General features: G+C 55.3%; 1 protein-coding gene across 1 annotated transcript; it reads left to right on the forward strand.

Annotated features, from left to right (window-relative positions):
• Window positions 1-465: 465 nt before the first annotated feature.
• Window positions 466-11,739, forward strand: TXN2 (thioredoxin 2). Its single transcript, XM_036251758.1, has 5 exons — window positions 466-534; window positions 1,326-1,588; window positions 3,672-3,795; window positions 11,127-11,246; window positions 11,696-11,739. Exons 2-4 carry the CDS (start codon window positions 1,326-1,328, stop codon window positions 11,238-11,240), a joined length of 501 nt encoding a protein of 166 aa, XP_036107651.1. The 5' UTR covers window positions 466-534; the 3' UTR covers window positions 11,241-11,246; window positions 11,696-11,739.
• The last annotated feature ends 8,321 nt before the right edge of the window (window positions 11,740-20,060 follow it).

Genomic DNA, 20,060 nt, shown 5'->3' on the forward strand with positions numbered 1-20,060 from the left:
CCAGGAGTTCTGGGAAGGCGATGAATGAGGCAGCGGGGCGGGCAGTGCTGTTGTGCTTAGCGCAGGCTGTTTGCAAGCTGCAGAAGCACACCGCCCTTCATCCCACGTCTCCCTCGTGCGCCTCCCTCGTGCTCCCGCCCCTTTCACCTCCACTTCCGGACCCTCCTCTTCCGGACCCTCCTCTTCCGGACCCTCCTCTTGGACCCGCCCGCCTCCTCCGGTCCCTCCCCCGAGGGCCACCGCCTTTCCGGTCCCTCCCAAGGCCCCGCCCTTCCCTTTCCGGTCTCTTCCCCAGACTCCAGAGCCCCTCTTTTCCGGTCCCTAATTGAGGCTCCGCCCCGTTAGCCGCCCCTTTCTCTGCCATCCCCATTGGCAGAAAACCCGAGCCACGCCCTCCAGTGGAGAGACGTGCTCCGGGTTGCCTGTCCTCGGAAGTGACGATCAAAGGCCTTGCTCTGAGGAAGTGACGTCAGACGTGCCCTTGACAGGCGGGGAGGGCCGGGCTGTGCATCCCTCCGCTCGCGCTGCAGGGAGGTAGGAGGCCCTCGGGGTGGCTGGAGGTGGTGTCGCGGCTGAGGCGCGCTGCGGGCGCGTTGCTGCGGGGTCCGACGGCCGAGTGGGTGGAGGCCCCGGGCGGGAGGACCTGCCCTCGGAAGAGCAGGGGTCCCTGGTGGCGGCCGATTTCCCCAGTTCCCTCCACACACGTGTCCCTTCTTTTTTAGTTACCCCCCACACTCCTGTTTCTGTGCCTTTTAGTTCCTCCTTGAATCGTTGTGTTTCCTCCTTCCTGATCTTTCACAGCCCTCCTTTTCCCTTAATTTCCCAATGAAACACTTTTGAAAACAGTAATCGATAGAGGAAGGACTTTGAAGACGGCCTACGGTCCCAGTGTTGACTTTCATGTAGTAGTTGGGTTACTTTGGGCGTGCCACAACTTAACTGAGCCTCGGAGCCCTTATCTGTGATACAGGCAATACTGTATGTATTAATTTTCTCCAAAGTTGATCTGGGAGGACTATAATGTACGTAAGACACTTGGCCCTTAGTAGGTGCTCAGTAAATATTGATTCCCGCCTCCCTTTCTTATGTTGTAATAACACCGATATCCTGATTTCATTTTGGTTGTCAGCCCGAAATCCTGCCTTGGTTTGCAGTTCCTTCTTCCCTTTGGTTTTAATTCTTTACTCTACTCCAGAAAGCTTCTATGTCCTGGCATTTTACTTCCAACCCTGAATCTTGAGTCCAGTACTCCCAAATACTGTCTTTCTCTGCTGCGTTGACTTACAGTTGTCTGCCACCACTCTTCCTGCCTCTTCCCCTTACAGATGGCTCAGCGACTCCTCCTGAGGAGGTTTCTGGCCTCCGTCATCTCTCGGAAGCCCCCACAAGGTCGGTGGGCACCCCTCACCTCCAGGGCTCTACAGACCCCACAGTGCAGTCTTGGTGACCTGACAGTAACACCCAGCCAAGCACGGTCATTATACACCACCCGAGTCTGTACAACAACCTTTAACATCCAGGATGGACCTGACTTTCAAGACCGAGTTGTCAACAGTGAGACACCAGTGGTTGTGGATTTTCATGCACAGTGAGTCCTGGGGTCCAGGAGAAGACTGGGTGTCACTTGTTCAGATATTTTTGAGAGTCAGCTACGTCTCAGTTCCACATTTGATACTTCTCATACACAGACTCGCTACAAATCCTGGGAAGACCCAGTCCGTGCTCTCAGAGATTGAGTGTAGTCTGGTAGGAGACAGACCAGTAAACAGTCTTTAAAACTCCCTGTGGTTAGAGCTGGGAAACACTTGTGTTCTGCATCTCACTGGCCAGATGGCTCCGAGTCTGCAGCTTAGACCAAAGCAGGAAAAAAATCTAACTACAGCGACATCTGGCTTCTGGTGTATACCAGTTCCTGGCCCTGCAGATAAGTTTATTTTATTTTAGCATCTTGCCACCCAAACTGGGAAGGGGTGGCTCCAAGCTTCCAGTGCCACCACAGTGCTGCTGAGCATGCAGGGAGTGGGAGGAGTTTCTTTTCAGTGCTGTATGAGTTGGTTTTTAGGCTCTTTAAATGCTTAGGGCCTGCTGACTTTTGGCTTGGCCTTCTTCATTTCCAGATCTTTGGGGCCTGGCTGCAAAAAACTGGATGAGCCCCTCAGAATAAGACATTCTAGAAGGAGCCCGCGTAGCCGGAGTTACACGTTGGGAGGCTTTCTGCGCAGATCTCTGACAGATTCTTTTGCTTTCTTTCCTGTTCTTTCTCTGACTCACCATGTCACCCTGGGCCGGCCACGGTGTCCTTGTGCTTCCCTTTCTTCACTTGTAATAGCAGATAAGGTCTTGCAGACTGGGTTTTTTACGTGTTGTAAGTTCATTAATTGACATCTCTGAATGGAAAGGGTTTTAAAGCCTGAAAATAAAACGGGGAGTCATCAGCCAGGGATTCATGGAAGGCAGAGCTGTTCTGCCCTCCTGGTATAGTGAGCACTCCGGAGAGGGCTTCCAAACTGAATGATAAATGGGGTGATGCTTCATTTTCGTCACCAGCAAGGAAACAGAGTGAGTTCATTCAGTGCCAGGCACTGTTCTTAGTGCCACATACCTAGGGGTGGCAGCCTGTTCTTGAAAGGTCAGAGGGAAACACTTGTGTTCAGTGCAGTAATAGCTGTTGACACAGGGCCTGGGCATCACAGAGTCGCCTGGGGCTAAAAGAAGACACCTGGAACACAACCTTGGGTTGCAATCCCAGCTCTGCTGCTGCTTTTTTTTTTTTTAATCCTCACCCAACGTTACTTTTCCATTTATCTTCAGATAGAATAGCAGGGAGGGAGGGAGAGAGAGAGAAACATCGATGTGAGAGAGACATCAACTGGTTGCCTCCCACACGACCCTGACCAGTGCCAGGGTCCGAACAGCAACCAAGCTACATGCCCTTGTCCAGAATCAAACCCAAGGCTCTATGATCCATAGGCTGACGCTGCAACCGCTGAGCCAAACTGGCCAGGGCCAGCTCTGCTTCTTACTAGCTCTGTGACCTTGCACAAGTTTCTTAACTTGTCTGGGCCTCAGTTTCTCTACTGTCTTTTCCTTTCCCCCTGTGTGGGGAAAGCTGAGAAGGTCCTGGCGCAGTGACTGGCATGTTGTAGACACTCCTGGCCCTTGGTTTCTCCTCCCTGTATTTCTGAGTCAGTGAGGTGCTCGAAGTCATCCTTCAGCCTCAGCGCTGTTTGTCCACATGGCCTTCGTTGCGTCCTCACAACAGCTCTGAGAGGCACAGGCTGTCTTTCAAATGAGGAAACAGGGCCCAGAACAATCAGCTGGTTGGTGAGGATCCTCTTTTTGAACCCAAACCTTTTAACCTCAAATCATATATTATTCTACGATGATACATTTTTTTTAGATACGTTGAAGTAAGTGAAACAGCCTTTATAAGAGTCCTAGAATGAGGTCTGTGTTTTAGAAGATAGGGGCCTGTGATAAGTCCCCCGTTGCAGAGTCTGGCATTGCCATTTGGCACGTCAACATTACAGGTTAATATTCAAACACTGTAAACAGGTAATAAGAGCAAAAGGTCCCTCAGAAAGGTGTGGGTCAAGGACATGTTCTGAGGGGCCCATAGGTCAGGTGGTGAGCGCTTTTGTGACGGGATGCTTCCTTTCTCCCCTTCCGAGGTGGTGTGGTCCCTGCAAGATCCTGGGGCCAAGGTTAGAGAAGGTGGTGGCCAAGCAGCACGGAAAGGTGGTGATGGCCAAGGTGGATATTGACGACCACACAGACCTCGCCATAGAGTATGAGGTATGGACTGGCAGGGGGTTGCCACAGGGCAGCTGGTTTGGGGGATGCTCGGGCCACAGGATAGCTGGTGCAGGAGATGGATCGTTGGGGATCACCAGGGAGCCAGCAAGGGGAGGTGTCTCGGTTCTTCTAGAGCTCTCAGGAATTCAGAGCACTTTGCAGAGGTGACTCCACTGAACCTCTGAGCCAGGTGTTCTCTGCCTCCCTTTGTTCCCGAGTTCGTGTGTGCATGTTCAGTCAGCAGGCATTTGTGACTCCGACACAGATGACATGAGCTCCTGTCCCCAGTCTAGTGGGAAAGACAGACCATGTCCATGTAGGATGAGAAGTGCTGAGAGAAGAGATGCACAGAGAAGGGACTGATTGGCCCCGGGGGACAGGGGAGGCATCCCAGAGGCATCCTCTGAGCGGAGCCACGAAGGACGCAAGGTGAGGAAGGAAGGGCCGAGAGCACGGCGCACACAAGGACATGGCGTGGTCTGGTGTGTTTGACTTGCTCGTGTGTTCTTTCAACAGTGATTTTTGTAGAGTCCCTTAATGCCGGGTGTTGTTGCTTGTGCTGAGACGATGGCAGTGAACAAAACTGACAATCCTGCCTTCATGGAGCCTACATTCTGGTGTTTTGGAGTAGGGTTGGAAATATTTTCTCTAAAGGACCAGGTGGTACATACTTGAGGCTTTGTAGGGCATTGGTCTCTGTTGCAAATAACTCAGCTGTCGTCGTAGCACATTATATACCATAGACAGTATATAAATAAATGGGCGTAGTTGTGTGCAAATAAAACTTTATTTACAAAAACAGGCAGTGGGCTGGGTTTGCCTATGGGTGGGTAGTTCCCTGATCAGACTGCCATGGGAGTGCTGAGCCTGGGGCTGGGGAGGGTTTCATTTTCAAAGGGGTGGGCTAGGGAAGGTCTGGCGAGAAGCTGCCATCTGAGTAAGACCTCCAGGGAGTAAGGAGTGAACCATGCAGCTATTTGGAAGAGCAGTCTGGGCAGAGCAGAAATCAGGTGCCAAGGCCCTGAGGTCAGGGTCTCACAGGTTTGCTCAAGTATAGCAGGGCCTGTGTGCCTGGAACAGAGCATGCTTACAATTCCAAACCGGATGTTGATATTTAAAACTCAGAAGATTTCATGTGAAAATCCAGATTTTCGTTTCTCTGGAAATAACTGGATCTGGCCAGAATGAACCACCCCCCCTTCTTCCTTCAGCTAACAAGTGAGTGAAAGAGGAGGCCTCTTTCTTTCCCACAATTTGGGAGCCCAGGACCAGCTCTTCCCAGCCAGGTTGGGTAGAGATGCTCATCTCAGCCTGTCCTGTGGCGGGGAATGGCGGGCGGTCCATTGAGCTGGGGCTGGGAGGGATCACCTGAAGAAAGTCAGGCTGCCCTGACCAGAAGCAAAGGAAATCGATGCTGGGCAGGCAGAGGCAGGTGGTTGGGGATGTTACTGAAGTAGACCAGCCACGGAACTGGGCACCAAAGCTGCTCACCAGAGCTTGGGTGGGGGTGAGTCACTGTTTGTTTTGTTTACAAAAACTCTCCCACTGATCAGTCGAAGGGGCCCTTGTCTGACCATTTGGATGCCCCCAGCTTTCCCTCCTTTCCATCTGTCCCCCAGAGGCCCAGCAGCTGTGCGTGAGGGGGTGGCCTTCTGACGTGCGCTCAGGGCTGGAGCCCCTGGGCATCCCCAGGGTGAGGGGCAGGCTGAGACGTCTTGGGCTCCCTCCGGCACTGCCCGACACCAGCTTCAGCCTCAGCCAGCAGACTAGTTCTGAGCACAGCCCCGTGCGGGAGCTGCCGGCACCTCGGAGAAGAGTGACCCAGCCCCACTAGCAGCGAGTTCCCAGGACCGCCCCACCTGCTTTCCAGGGGCCTGCTGCTGCAGGGCTGGACACCGAAGTTGTGTTAAGCCTGGAAAGTGTGGGTTGGGGGTTCTTGTAAGATCTTCTCTTGCCTCCCTCTGTCCATTGTCCACATAGTGTGCGCAGGTCACGCAGAAAGACCCCAAGACTGCTGGGCCCAGTCACCTGAGCCAAACCTTGTTTGCCAAGCCCTGGGCAGACGTCTGCGGGCTTGGGAAGCTCCCACAGGGATGCTTCCTGGCCCCTCCCGCGGCCCTTTCCTTCCTTCCTTCCTTCACACCTGTTCTCTTGGAAGCGAGCCTGAAGGAAGACATCTCAGCTAAGAGATCCACAGTGCCTCCTGGAATAGCTTCCTCCAGGGCCTGGCGTGCTTTTCCAGATGTTGGATAACTTGGAGAAACTGCTGTAAATTATATGTACGGAATTAGGACCTCTTCCCGAGGTCTCCTGACGGCCCCCTATGCCCAGCACACCTTCCCACAGACGCCCCTCCCCTCACATCCCACTGTATGCTTCAGTCAGCTGCCCGCCCTAGATCTCAGAGTCTCCCAAAGGAGAGGGAAGGAACAGTCACTAGGGCCGTGGGGTTGCGGTGTCGTAGCCGGCCCCTCCGCCAGACTGCCTGCCCTGGCTTGCGGGCATGCCGTGCCCGGGCTTGCTGCTCCCGCAGGACAGCTGAGCACGCCCGGGTCGTTCAGACCCTGCCAGCGAGGGCGGGAACTGTGGGTCCAGGTGGGGACCTCGGGCCTTTATTCTTTCCTCTGAGGCTCTGCTTCTGACCCCATCCTTGGAGTTTTACCCTTGTATTTCTTCATCTTACACAGCGCCCTTCAAAAAGCATTAGAGCCCAGCGAGTGTGGCTCAGTGGTTGAGCGTTGACCCACACACCAAGAGGTCGTCAGTTCGATTCCCGGTCAGTGCACATGCACTGGTTGTGGGCCAATCCCCAGTGGGGGGCATGCAGGAGGCGGCCAATTGATGTTCTCTCTCCCTCTCCCTTCCTCTCTCTCAAAAAAAAAGAAAGAAAAGAAAAAAAAAATTTTTTTAAAAAGCGTTAGAAAAACAGCCAAGCCACTCTAAGGGAGGAAAAGTCACCTGTACTCTTTACTATACGAACACAGCCACTGCCTGCCAACTTTTGGGGTACCTCGTTTGGGCTTTTTGTTTCAATTTTGTTTTCTTTTGAATGTTCACATAACTTCATAGACATTTCACAGTCTTCCAAGTCGGTGCTTCTCAAACATGAGTATGACCTGGGATGTTGAAAAGCAGACTGTGAGTCAGCAGGTGCAGGAAGGGTCCGAGATTCTGCATTTCTAACAAGCTTCCCGGTGATGCCTCCGGGAGTCTGGGACCAAGTATCAGGAGCAAACGTTCTAAAGCCCTGGGCTGGCTTGAGGCCGTGTGCTCGTGAAAGGCCCTCTCCACCTGCTCTTGGACACAGTGTAACGACGTGTGTCCATCATCACAGTGTCACACAAAACTGTCCCCCGTCCTCCCCTGGGCCCCACCTTTCCTCCTCCCCGGGAGCCCCTGCAGCCGACCTTACCGTCCCCAGAGGGTTGCCTTTTCCAGAGTGTCACAGAGTTGAGTTGATTTTTCAATAATAGTTTTTCCAAGAATCCTCCTGTATCTAAAAGCTTTCACAGAGCACGTGACATTTCTCATCTGAAGCGTGACATCCTTTTAAAGCTTCTCAACCTGTGCTCCCTGGCCCCGCTGGGCTCCGTGTCCATCGCCAGTGCCTGTCCTCAGGCCGACGGGCAGTGCAGTTTGATCACTACTTCACGGACGGCGAAGTCAGGCATCTTGTTTCAGATCCCTGCTCTGCCCCTTGTCACTCAGTCTCCGTGCCTCAGTCTTCCCATCTTGAAAATGGCCCCAACCTGAGGCAGCAGTTTATCAGATAGCATGCACAAGTGGTTAGTATCGTCCCTGACACTTAACAAGCACCCAGTACGTGGCAGCGGGGTGACAGTGATCTCTCCCTTGGCGTTAGTTCTGCAATCGCTAGGAGGGGGTTGCCAGTCTCTTGCAAAACCTAGAACAGTGCCAGTCCCTCCAAACAGAGCAAACGGGTGAGGCGGGGAGACTTGGCAGGGGCGCGGAGCTTAGCGGCAGTGCAGGTGGGTGGTCTGCAGGTTAGTGGGAAGAGACACCCCGCACATGCACGCACACCCCTGCCCAGAGTTCTCAGGGTCTTCAGCCCAGCATGGGAGGCTTCGGTGGCCTCATGTGCACACGCACAGGCAGCACATCTTGGCACATCTTAGCTCCCTTCCAGCCTCTGCCCTCAGTGCTGCCGGAACTGAGAAGGATGCTGAACTCTGGCGTCACCACTGCCCCTTCCATACTTCTGTCACTGTTCCAGGGGGTGTGCCCAGGACCCGCACATTTCCATCTAACGCAGTGTTCATAGGCCCAGCCACTTCCTCCTCCTTGGGGGTGAGGAAGGTCTGGTCACAGCCCAGTGTCCTGCAGGGTTTGGAAATCCAGCCTCTGGCAAGACCATGCTATATGTGTGTGTCTGGGTGGGGGTAGGAGGGAAACTTCAAAGAACACCCTTGATCAGTAGTGGTGGACCTTGGTTGTCATGAAAATACAGTCATGGTGTGTGTGCTGCTCACCCACTGCTGCGTGGTCTGCACGTGCGAGCACACGTGTGACTGCAGGTGCAGTCAGAACAGCATTCACTTGTTCTGAGCCCCTAAGGAAAACTGAGTCCACTTCAGGCCTGCTTAGAGGACACGAAGATAACTAGGTCCCTACGTACAGTGACATACAGCTTTCGTTTCTATTAAGAAACAGGAGAGCCCTGGCCAGTTTGGCTCAGCGGTTAGAGCGTCGGCCTGCGGTCCGGAGAGACCCGGGTTCGGTTCCCGCTAAGGGCACGTACCTCGGTTGCAGTTTGTTCCCGGCCCTGGTTGGTATTCGCCCTGGCCAGTTTGGCTCAGCGGTTAGAGCGTCGGCCTGCGGTCCGGAGAGACCTGGGTTCGGTTCCCGCTAAGGGCACGTACCTCGGTTGCAGTTTGTTCCCGGCCCTGGTTGGTCGTGCGGGTGGCGGCCACTCGATGTGTCCCTTCACGTCGATGTTTCTCTCTCTCTCTCCCTTCCTCTCTCTCCCTCCCACTCTAGCTGTACCAAAAAAATGGAAAAATGTCCTCGGGTGAGGATAAAAGAAAAAAAAAAAAAAAGAAACAGGAGAGCCCAGCCGGTGTGGCTCAGTGCCTGAGCATCCACCCATGCACCAAGAGGTCGCCATTTGATTCCCAGTCAGGGCACATGCCCGGGTTGTGGGCTCAATCCCCAGTGGGGGGCGTGCAGGAGGCAGCCAATCCATGTTCTCTCTCATCATTGTTTCTATCTCCCTCTCCCTTCCTCTCTCTAAAATCAATAAAGAAAAAAAAAAAAAAAAAAACAGAACAAAGCTCTGCCCCAGTAGTTAGTGTCCTCCCGATACACCGAGGTTTGGGGTTTGATCCCAGTCTGGGCACACACAAGAATCAACCAAGCCCTGGATGGTTTGTCTTAGCTGTTAGAGTATCAACCCTCCGACTTGAAGGGTTACTGGTTGAATTCCTGGTCAAGGCCATGTACCTGGGTTACGGGTTTGATCCCCAGACCTGGTTGGGGTCATGCAGGAGGCAACCAGTCAATGTGTCTCTCATGTTGATGCTTTCTCTTTCCCTCTCTCCACCCCCCCCACTTCCCCCTCCCTTCCACTCTAAAAAAAAAAAAAAACCAAGGAATGTATAAATAAGTGGAACAACAGATTGATGTTTCCCTCTCTCCTCCCTCCCTCCCTTCCTCTCTCTGAGGTCAATGAATAAAAACAAAAAAACACTGATTTTTTTTTTTTTTTTTTTTTAAGGACAGGATGGGATTCAGCAAGGGTAAAGTTGAAGTTAGTGCTTGCAAGTTGCCAGATTTAGGCAGCTCCCTTCACAGACCACTAGAGGGTGCAAAAGAACAACGCTCCGGCCCTGTGATCTTCCCATCAGACTGCTGGTGGCTCCAGGGGTCCTGGAGCAAGCTCTCCTGGGCCCCGCGGGTGCCGGAGACAGGGCCAGCCATGGACTGGAGCCTGGCGCTTCATGCCATCACCCATGCCAGAGTCAAGAGTGACAAGGACAGGAAGCAGTGATGTGTGGTCACCCACACATGCCACCCATACCAGCCCCAGGCCAGTCCTTGAAAGGGCCTGAAGATGACAAGGACAGGGACTATGTCATCTTACCTGCGGTGTTTGTCCCCAAAGCCCGTTAGGAGAGGGGTGCAAGGCCTGCCACGTGAAGGCGGGTCCCTGGAGATGACTGGGCAGGACAGCACTCAGAATGTGTGGAGACCTGCTGTCTGTCTGTCACTGGTGTTACTTCGTAGTTAACTTGTGTGTAAGAAAAGTCTGTGTCTTGTTGTTTATATATTTTTTTTGAATGGCCACCAGTGCCAGGCAGGGAGCCCAGGGAACAGAAAATGCCCGGTGTCAGAGTGCCATGGGCCTTATTTACATACCCTGTAATCTCTACAGGTCCCCTGGGGGAGCTCGAGAGGACGGTCATAGGCCAAGAATGTTGCCTCCAACCCCTGTAATAAATAAACAGCAGATCATATGTGGCCGAGCCCTCTTCCCACACTGTCCAGTACGGGTCAGTGACTTTCTGGACCCTGTTAGCCATCACAGCACTGAGCTGAAGTGGCTGTCAAGGGGCCCTGTGTTAGACTTTGCTGACCTGGCCCTGCAGCCACTGTGTGCTGAGTGCCCGCCGTGTGCTGGGCACCAGCTGTTGATGCCTGCCAGGTGCAGGGCACTGTGCTGAGTTTGCACGGGGCATTTTATTCCACCCCACACCCTCTCGTGTAAGTCCTGTTCATATCTTCAGTTTGCCGAGGATAACACTGATACCTAAGAGTGATGGAGTGGCTTGCCCAGAGTGGTCCAAGATGGGGTCAGCCAGCTCCAGGGTCTAAGCTCCTGACCACTCGGCTTTGTATGTGAACCTTTAATCCTAATCTAAACCGACAAGGTAGCTACTACCACCCTGTTTGATGGAAGAGGGCACCAAGGCCCCCAGCCAGTGGGCCAAAAGCTGGGATTCAGACTCCCCTGTCTCCTGGTCTCCGTGCTGGGCTGCCCCTTGGGAAAGTTCTCTTAGCCCCTCAGCTCCGCCCCGCCCCCAGCCCTGGCCCGCAGCTGCATGGGTTATTTTAATCTGTCATTCCAGCCAAACCACTGGGCCAGTGAGTCAGTCATGCGGTTGGGGGAGGAAGGGTACTTCTGGGAGCCCACAATGGAAAAGTTTCTCCAGGGCCTGCAGTACCCCTACACCAAGCGAAGGGGAGTCGCCCGTGGCTTTCGGCACTCACTGCCTGGCATAAGCCACCAGCCTTCCCCACAGAGGCTCGGGAATGGCAAAGGGAGAGTTCACATCTCCTCTGAATGATCTGACCTTCCTTGTCCCTCCATCCAGGTGTCGGCGGTGCCCACCGTGCTGGCCATCAAGAATGGGGATGTAGTGGACAAGTTTGTGGGCATCAAGGATGAGGATCAGCTGGAGGCCTTCCTGAAGAAGCTGATTGGCTGACAGAAGGGAAGAGCCCCGAGTGCCCTTGCCTGCTGGGCCCCGTGGTCCTGGGAGGGACCCTGGTAGAACTCATAGTCCTGTGCAGGCCCTCCCCACCTCCCTTCCGTCTGGCCCCTGAGGGCCTGTGTGTGGAGACCAGGCCTCCAGGCATAGATTCTTGCGTGCTTCCAACCCGGGTGGCCACCAGGGAGTGGTGCTGCCGCCAATCTGGGGACAGCTGTCTTCCCACCACCTCTGTGTGCCCCCTCAAGGCTGTCACAGTTCTCCCAGGACACTTGGAGAGAGCCCCGGGTAGCCGCAGTTACTGTCCCTGCAGTGAGCTTGGTCCTCGTGTCCTCGGTCCCTTCTGATCCCGGTGCCGGGCTCATCTGCCTCTGCTTTTCCTTTCCTACTGTTGTTTTGTAAAAGAAACCCAAACAAGTGAGAGTAATATATAATTCTCTCATTTTTTGTAGGTCTGTAATAAAGAACTTTATGTGATCCTTTCTGTCTCCCGCTGCGAAGAGCGAACCGTGGCCCCACACTGTTACTCTCCAGCTGCCGCCACCCCTTCTTCCCCCCGGGTGCGGGGCAGTGAGCACACGTGGGGCTGGGGTGTCCTGCAGACTCGACTCGAGGTCTCCAGATGCTACCTCCCTCACACCAGCTGGCCCTGGGGCTCTGAGCGGGAGGCTCTCCTGTGACCCCGTCCCAGGAGGGGCCGCTCCCCATTTCTGTGACTTTTCCACCACCCACCAGCCTTTGACCAACCCTCTCGCTACTAACACTTATCAGTCATGGCCACTGATCTAGGGACACCTTCACACACAAGGCAAGAGGGTGTTCACTGTCCCCATTTCACAGGTGAGGTCACGGGCCACAGTGCCAGAGTTTACCCAGACGTGGTTGCATCTGAAGCCTGGTCTCCTGGATCCTTCTGGGGCCACCTCTGCTGACTGGCACATGGCCACTCCCGCGTGAAGCCTGACCCGGAGGGCTGGTCAGCAGAACCCTGCAGCCTCGGACCGGGCCCCTGCTTGTTCCCAGCTCCCTCTGCCCGCAGCGGGACCAGGCAGACCGGGCTTGCCCGCTGAGAAGCCTGCCCTCCGTCCTTCCTGGGGTGGAGCTGTCCTTGGCTCAGGTGCCCAGATGAGGTGCCCGACTTGTAGGAGCCGTGGGTGTTCGACAGCAGGGGCACCCCGACGCCCTTGCCCTTGGCCCTGGGGTGCTGTGTGCAGCCAGTGGCTTGCCTGTGCCTGTTGGAACCGCCGGAGGTACTGCCTTGGCGAGGCTGCTGTGACAGTCAGGAGCGGGGCCTGTGGCCTCTCAGCATCCCCTAGGGGAGGTCATCATCACTCTGTTTTACACTTGAGGGTAAGAGCCACTCGGGGTGTGAGGCCCTCGTCTAAGACGGAAGCCCACAGGCACCTGGGCTGGGGTTCCAGGCCAGGCAGGCGGGCCCCTCCCCGTCGGCTTTCAAAATGTGGTGCACAGGTGACCTCGATCCCGCAACCAGCTGGCGAGCGGGTGGTGTGGGCTCATGGTACAAGCTCCCAGGCACCGGGAAGGAGAGGCGGGCGGGAGCCAAGGCACCCTGCCTCCGGAGCCCGGGCCTCCACTGTGCCCACTGCCACTCCTTAAAAGGCGCCCCTGCCAAGCAATTTCTACACACATTACCTCACTTAATTCCTCTCTCATGAGGCGAGTAGTATTTCTGTATCACAGGTGAAGAAACTGCTTCAGGGAAATTCACTTGCCCAAGGTCACATCTAAAAAGTGATGCTGCCACATGTGAATCCAGGTGGCGGTCTGGCCTCTGCCCGGGGCAGGTGTGGAGAAGGCCTGGAAAAGGCCTCGGGCCAGCGGCGGGGTCCCCACCTTGTCCCGGGCTCCCTCTCCTTAAAAGGTGTGCTGCAAGCCCTGGCCAGTTTGGCTCAGCGGTTGGAGCGTCGGCCTGCGGACCAGAGAGTCCCGGGTTCGGTTCCCGCTAGGGGCACATACCAAAATAATAAAAGTAAAAGGTGTGCTGCGGTGCGAGGCGAGCCAGTGGCGTGGCCTCCAGGTTGGCAGCCACTGCCCGTAAGGCTGCTCCTGGCGTGAGTCACTGGCTGTGGGCACACAGTCCTCCGGGTGATCCCGTCTGACTAATTCCACGGCGCTGAACTCACCGGGACCCTGCTGGCCTGGCATCGTTGCCCACTGATGCCCTGTGGTGCCGCCGCGGGCACCGGCCTGCGGAAGAGGTGTCGGCAGTGTAGCTGGGGGACCAGGGGACCAGCCTCACCCTCTGAAGCAGACACCTGTGAAAGCCCAGAAAGGGGTCTCAGTCACAGTCCCCCCAGCCTCCAGGCATCCTGGGGTGTGGCTCCGGGGTGTTTATTCTGATACAGAGTGCATCCAGTTGGCCTGAGGGCGGCTGGCGGGCTGGGAGCTCACTGGTCTCATCCCCATCGGGCCCTGCCAGGCAGTTCTCCCCACTTCACAGATGAGCAGACTGAGCACCATGTGATGTCAGTGGAATGGCTGAGACGCCGCTTCAACGGGAGTGCTCATCATCAAAGGGCCGTAGCGGTTCTTGGACGCATTTGGATGAATGAGTGGTGGTCCCTACCACGAGCTCCTCCTAAACACACGGCACACGGGAGAGTGACCCGGCCCTCGAGCAGCCAGGCTTCTAAGACAGCAGAGCGAGGGCTGCAGGTCACCCCTGAACCGTGGCAGGGCCTGCAGGGAGCTCCTACGGGCACGGAGGGGGCGCCGTGCCCAGGTCCTGGTGTGCTCGGGACAGGGACTGGCCTCGATTGAGGTCCTGGTGTGCTCGGGACAGGGACTGGCCTCGATTGCAGCCAGGCTGAGAGTGGAAATGAGTCACGGCCTCCTCGTCCCTCGGCTGCGGAGAGGTGAGCGAGGAGGCCGGTGTCGGGCAGGACGAGTGGGGCGGGGAGGTCCACAGCCCTTCCCAGCAGCCCCTGGCCCGCAGCCCCCCTCAGCCGCCTGGGGAAAGCTCCGGAAAGTGAAGGTGGTCTGGCCGGGCCTTCGGAAATCCCTAAGGTGCGGCCCTGGGCCGGGAGGGCCCAGAGAACAATGTCGGGGCCGTGTCAGTGGCTGGCAGGATGCTGTGGACAAGCGGGCTTCCAGGCAGCTGCGCGGCTTCTCTCCGGGCCTGACCCTGAGCGCCGGGCGCAGGGCTGGCTTCTGGCCCCGTTGGAGATCGGCCGCTGATTGCGCCAAGGAGCCTCCTCTCCGGCCACCTCCTGGCACCTCTGGGGAGCTGGGGGTCACCGCCGGACACTCCGCAGTGGTAAGCAGGAAGACGCGGACCTGGTTCAAGTCCTGACACGACCGTCCACCACGGTGTGGCCTTGGGCAGGTGGCCTCGCCGTGCTGAAGCGCGATGGGGACGACGATGGCTAGCCCTGGCCGAGCGCACGTGACCTGTGTCATCTCACGGGCTTTCACAACAGCCCCATCCTCACCCTTTTACAGACGAGGAAACAGGCCCAGGGAGCCAGGTCAGTCGGCATTAACAGGTGTCGGAGCTCAGCTCAGACCTCGGCGGTGTTAGACCCACAGTTTGTGTGTTCTCACCCATGAGCTACACTGCTTTCCCTCTGGGGCAACTTTTTCGCCAGTTTGAACTTCAACGGCACCATCTGCAAACGGGTTAATACCAATCACTACCAAATGAGGTCACGGTGCAGATGACACGGAAGCATGTAGAAGCCTCTGGTACCTAGTAGGAGCCCGAGAAGTGTCCACCGCCTTGCTTCTCTCCTCCCCACACCTCCCCCCACTCTGGGCTGCATCAGGAAACACGGGCTTCCCGAGATAAAGACCACAGCGCCCACCGGGGGAGGGGCCCATCCTTACACCAGGCTGAGGGCCTTACATTGGGCTCTGAGTCCTGGCCTTGCCACCAGGCCCTCCTGCTGGAGAGCTGGCTCCGTGCTGCCTGTGACTCAGGCAGCCCAGGAGTTCGAGGTGGTGACCTCAGCCTCGGAGAATGCCCACTGGAATTCACCCTGAGCCCATGTGCTTGTCCTCCACGCGTCCCTCTGAGCCAGCCCTCCACACACCGCTGATGGGAGCTCCCCTGTGAGCTGGGTCACCCCATTACACAGACACTAGTTATTCACTGGGGGTGACCGGTTCCCCACCTTCGGCCAGCTTCCTGGGTGACCACAGGCAAGTAGCTGTCTCTCTGGTCTGCTGCCTCCCTCTGCTTCCAGGCAGTTCAGCCCCCGTCTCTTGGTGCCCCACACTGCCCAACGCTCCACCCACACCTAACCCTCCCAACACCCACCAGCGCTGGCGATGGATGTTCCCATTTCACACATGAGAAGACTGAGGCCCACAGAGGTGGTGTGATGTGCCTGAGACACATCCTGGGAAACTGGCCTCGGGGAGGCCTGACCTAATCCCTCATCCCTCTCCTTTGCCACGTTGCCACCCTGAGGACGGTCAAAGAATCCCTCTTCTCATGCCCACAGTGGGAACTTCGGGCCCCCCTCTTTCATCTGCCTCCCCCACCCTGAGTCCTGGCAGGAGACGGGAGAGTCCTTGTGCTCAGGATCTACTCCTAAGGCCGAAACATTCTCTCCAGGCCCAACAGGACAACCTCACCGCCTGACCTCGTCAGATGGCGTGTGAGCGCCCCTCTGGGGCTGTCTGGTGCTAGGAACCAGGAATTCAAAGCACAGAGGAGCTCACGGCAAACACACTGATACAATCGAAAGCATGAACGTCACAGTAGAAACAACACTTACCATCAGGAAGATAAAGCACAGAAATGAAGTCCCCCGGAGGAGCAGGTCTGTGAGGGCTGTCAGATAAACCACGAGAAGGTGACATTCCTGAAGGGTTTTGTCTTGGGGGCAGGGTGGGAATAAGGAGGGTAAAAGGGGTTAAATACAAGGGGACAGAAGGAGACTGGACTTCAGGTGAGGAGTACACAAGAGAGTATACAGATGTACTACAAAGCTGTACACCTGAAATTTACATGTTATTCATGTGATATAATATTTATATAATGTTATTAATAGGATTCATTATAATGTTACTCCAATGAATTTAGTAAAGAATAAGTAAATAAATGTGAATAAGATAAATTAAAAGCCCAGCACGTGTGGCTCAGTGGTTGAGCGTTGACCTATGAACCAAGAGGTCATCGGTTCAATTCCCGGTCAGGGCACGTGCCCAGGTTGTGGGCCCGACTCCCAGTGTGGGGCATGCAGGAGGCGGCCAATCGATGTTCTCTCATCGATGTTTCTATCTCTCTCCCTCTCTCTTCCTCTCTCTCTAAAATCAATAAAGAAAAAAATATATATGTAATAAATAAAAAGAAGAAAAGGGCTTTGTTTTGCATCACCAGGTAGAAGTTGGCCTGAGAGGCAAGCAGAGGGAACAGCACGTGTGAAGACACACAGGTACATGGTCTGTCCAAGGAGGGAGACTGAGACGCAGGGGACAAGTGGGGCCCCACCCAGGGGGATGGAGGCAGACTGGATGGGGCCTTGGAGTCCCTGACCCGGGTTCTAATCCTTCCCCCTCACTAGCCAAGTCTCCGTTTTCTTCATCTCTCATGGCTGAGAGATTGACATGAAATAATAAATGTAATGTCAGAGCACAGTGCTGTTCTGTGCCAAGCATCCTATTAAAAAATTCTAGGCATGTTCATTATCTCGCTGGGGCTGCCGTAACAAAGTACCGCAGACTGGGTGGATTCAACAACAGACCTTTATCGCTCAGTGCTGGAGGCCAGAGGCCAAGGTCACGGTGTCAGCGGGTCTGGTTTCTCCCGAGGCCTCTCTCCTTGGCTTGCAGGCGGCACCTTCGCTGTCTTCACAGGTCCTTCCCCTGTGCCGGTTCAACCCGCCTGTCTCTTTGCCCAATTTCCTTTCTTATAAGAACACCAGGCATATTGGGTTAGGGCCCACCCCAATGTCCTAACTGTAACTCTATAAAATTTCCTAATTAATCAACTCTCTAAAAGCCCTATATCCGAATACAGTACCACACTGGGGTTAGGGCTTCAACGTATGAATTTGGGGGAGGACTCTCTCAGCCCATAAGACCTGTTACACAGTTTAATAATGATGGCTGCCCGGTCGGTGTGGCTCAGTGGCTGAGCATCAACCCATGCACCAAGAGGGTGCCAGTTCGATTCCTGATCAGGGCACATGCCCAGGTTGTGGGCCCGATCCCCAGTGTGGGGCATGCAGGAGGCGGCCAATCGATGTTCTCTCTCATGGATGTTTCTATCTCCCTCTCCCTCTCCCTTACTCCCTCTCTAAATCAATACAGAAAAAATAATAATAATAACGGTGGCCAACACACAGAGGCTTTAGGCACCGTTCTAAACACTGTATTGGCTCCTCTGGTGCTCATATAACCTAGGAGACAGGTCCCTTATCAGCTCCAGTTTGGGATGAGGGAACTGAGACAGAAAGCTTTGGTTTTGGTCTCAGGACACAGAGCTGGGAGGGGGCAGAGGCAGGAAGGAAACCTGACAGCCTGACTCTGGGGTCCCTGCTCCTCTCCCACCTTTTCAGCCTTTCCACCAGCTCCCTGAATTCCCACAACCATCTTTTTTTTTTTTTTTTTTTCTTTATTGATTTGAGAGAGAGAGACAGAAACATCGATGAGAGAGAACATCGATTGGCCGCCTCCTGCATGCCCCACACTGGGGATCGGGCCCACAACCTGGGCATGTGCCCTGACCAGGAATCGAACCGGTGACCTCTTGATGTATGTGTCATCACTCAACCACTGAGCCACACTGGTCAGGCCCCACAACCACCCTTTAGTCTATTCCAGACTAGGGGAAGTCACTCTGTTAGGGTCACACCCTCAACCTTTTCCCGTTCTCCAATATTTAGGTATTTTTCAATTAATATTTTCATCCATTATAACTGAAGTTGGAATGAACATATTTGGACATAGAGCTTATTTCTTCTTTTGGAGTTTATAGGTTGGCATTTCCAGGGCAAAGGGAGCATTTTATTGTCCCTGAGAGCCTGGAAGGGATGCCCCGAGTGTGGGCCAGGACTGGTTTCCTCCAAGCACCCGCACCTCCCACTTGCTGGCTTACCTTGGGTGAGGGGAGGCTGAGCAGCAGGAATGTCATCAGACCTGCCCCACCTCCAGCCACCTCTGCCTTAGTGAGTTCCAGGCCCCAAATTCTCGTGTTTCTTAGACCTCGAGTCCAAAGCAATCCTTCATATAACAATCTGGTTATGGTTATGGATTTGGGGGTGGGGGGCTGGGAATGTGTATTCTTAAAGCCCCAGGGACTCAAATGCAGGGGGTCCTGAACTACACTTTGAGAAAATACAGCTCCTAAGACCAAAGCCCTTTCCAAGCCCATCCTATTACACCTGTTCCTGGGGCATCCTTGCATGTCCCTACCCTATCCATGGGGCTGGGCCCAAAGCAGGGGTGCAGAATTCTGCAAGATAGATAAATGAATGAATGAAGTGTGTAATTTGACCAAGGAGTTGCTCCGTGCCAGGCCCGGGGTCTTGTCTGGTCCGAATCCTTATCCCACTGCTCAGACCTCGTTACAAAGGCCCCTCTCTTTTCACCACGGAGGCCTGGCTGGGCCCCAGCACCTCTGCCACTTCCCACATGACCTTGGGCACCTCTCTGTGTCCCTGAGCCACAGTGAGTCCTCCCTCCCCCTGAAGCAGGCGTGTTTGTTTTTCCCATAGCATGTCCCGCATTAGTCATTCTGTCGCAGGGCCCCTGTGATGCTGAGATAAGGGAGGGAAGCCACCGAGGAGTTTGGACGACAGAGAGAAATGGAAGTCCAGGGAGGGCAGAGGCCATGTTTGAGGTCAATCAGCAACCAAGAGGGGAGAATCCAGAGGTGGCTCTGGCTTCCCACTGCTAGTCTTGAGGTTGCTCTTGATTCAGGCTGGCAGGGAGGTTGAGGGGAAGAGATTATCCTTTCTTTTTTTTTTAATCCTCACCCAAGGATATTTTTACATTTATTTTCAGACAGAGTGGGAGGGAGAGAGAGAAAAAGGAACATTGATGTGAGAGAGACACATTGATTGGTTGCCACCTGCACAACCCCAACCAGGGCCTGGAAGAATCTTGACCAGAATCAAACCCAGGACTCTTTGGTCCGCAGGAGGACACTCTAACCGCTGAGCCGAACAGGCCAGGGCAGGAAGAGATTGCTTCTGAAGGAGAGAGGGGACAGAAACTAGTCCCCCAGGGCTCCCTTCCCCCTACCAAGTCCCTGGACCCAGGAAAGGGCCCCCTTCCATGCCTGCACTCGCCTGCCCAGCTGAGCGCCCTGTGCGGCCCGGGAATGGCTTTCGGTGACCAGGATGGGGCCTGGCTGCCCAGGAGACCTGGCGTTTGCTCAGCACTTGGCCCTGACCACTGAGCAACGCCAGGGCTGCAGCTCTCAGACCACAGAGTGGAGTCTCCCCCTCAGCAAAGGGAGCAGTAGCGCAGGCTCTGCTGGGCCAGGCCCAGGCCCTCGCTGTCCCGGCACTGGCCTCATGAGCTCCAGGACAGGCAGAGAAGCTGGCCTCCCTGGACAGTGGTCCAAGAGGATGAGGCAGGCAGGGTGAGAGCTGGGTCCACTCAGGCCTGGGCAGCCTGGGAAGATAAGACCGTGCATGTGAGGCCGGGTGGGTGTGCTTGGCCTCTGATGTGTCCCCTCCAGAGGCTGCAGTTCCCAGGACTCTGCTCTCCCTGTGTCATGAACCTCAGGGCTGGAAGGCCCTCAGAGACCAGCTCCGCTGCTGGGTTTACAGAGGACACCAGGCCGGGGGGGGGGGGGGGCAGTGGGCCTGCAGCCAGCTGGGGAGTGGCTAAGTCCGGAGG

Source organism: Molossus molossus, unplaced genomic scaffold, assembly GCF_014108415.1.
Source record: "Molossus molossus isolate mMolMol1 unplaced genomic scaffold, mMolMol1.p scaffold_m16_p_10, whole genome shotgun sequence".
In the NCBI taxonomy this organism is placed as follows: domain Eukaryota; kingdom Metazoa; phylum Chordata; class Mammalia; order Chiroptera; family Molossidae; genus Molossus; species Molossus molossus.

Coding starts and splice junctions, on each gene's coding strand:
- TXN2 (XM_036251758.1), top strand. CDS start 1,326: ATGGCTCAGCGACTCCTCCTGAGGAGGTTTCTGGCCTCCGTCATCTCT. Junction 1,589..3,671: donor GTTGTGGATTTTCATGCACA/GTGAGTCCTGGG, acceptor TCCCCTTCCGAG/GTGGTGTGGTCCCTGCAAGA. Junction 3,796..11,126: donor ACCTCGCCATAGAGTATGAG/GTATGGACTGGC, acceptor CCCTCCATCCAG/GTGTCGGCGGTGCCCACCGT.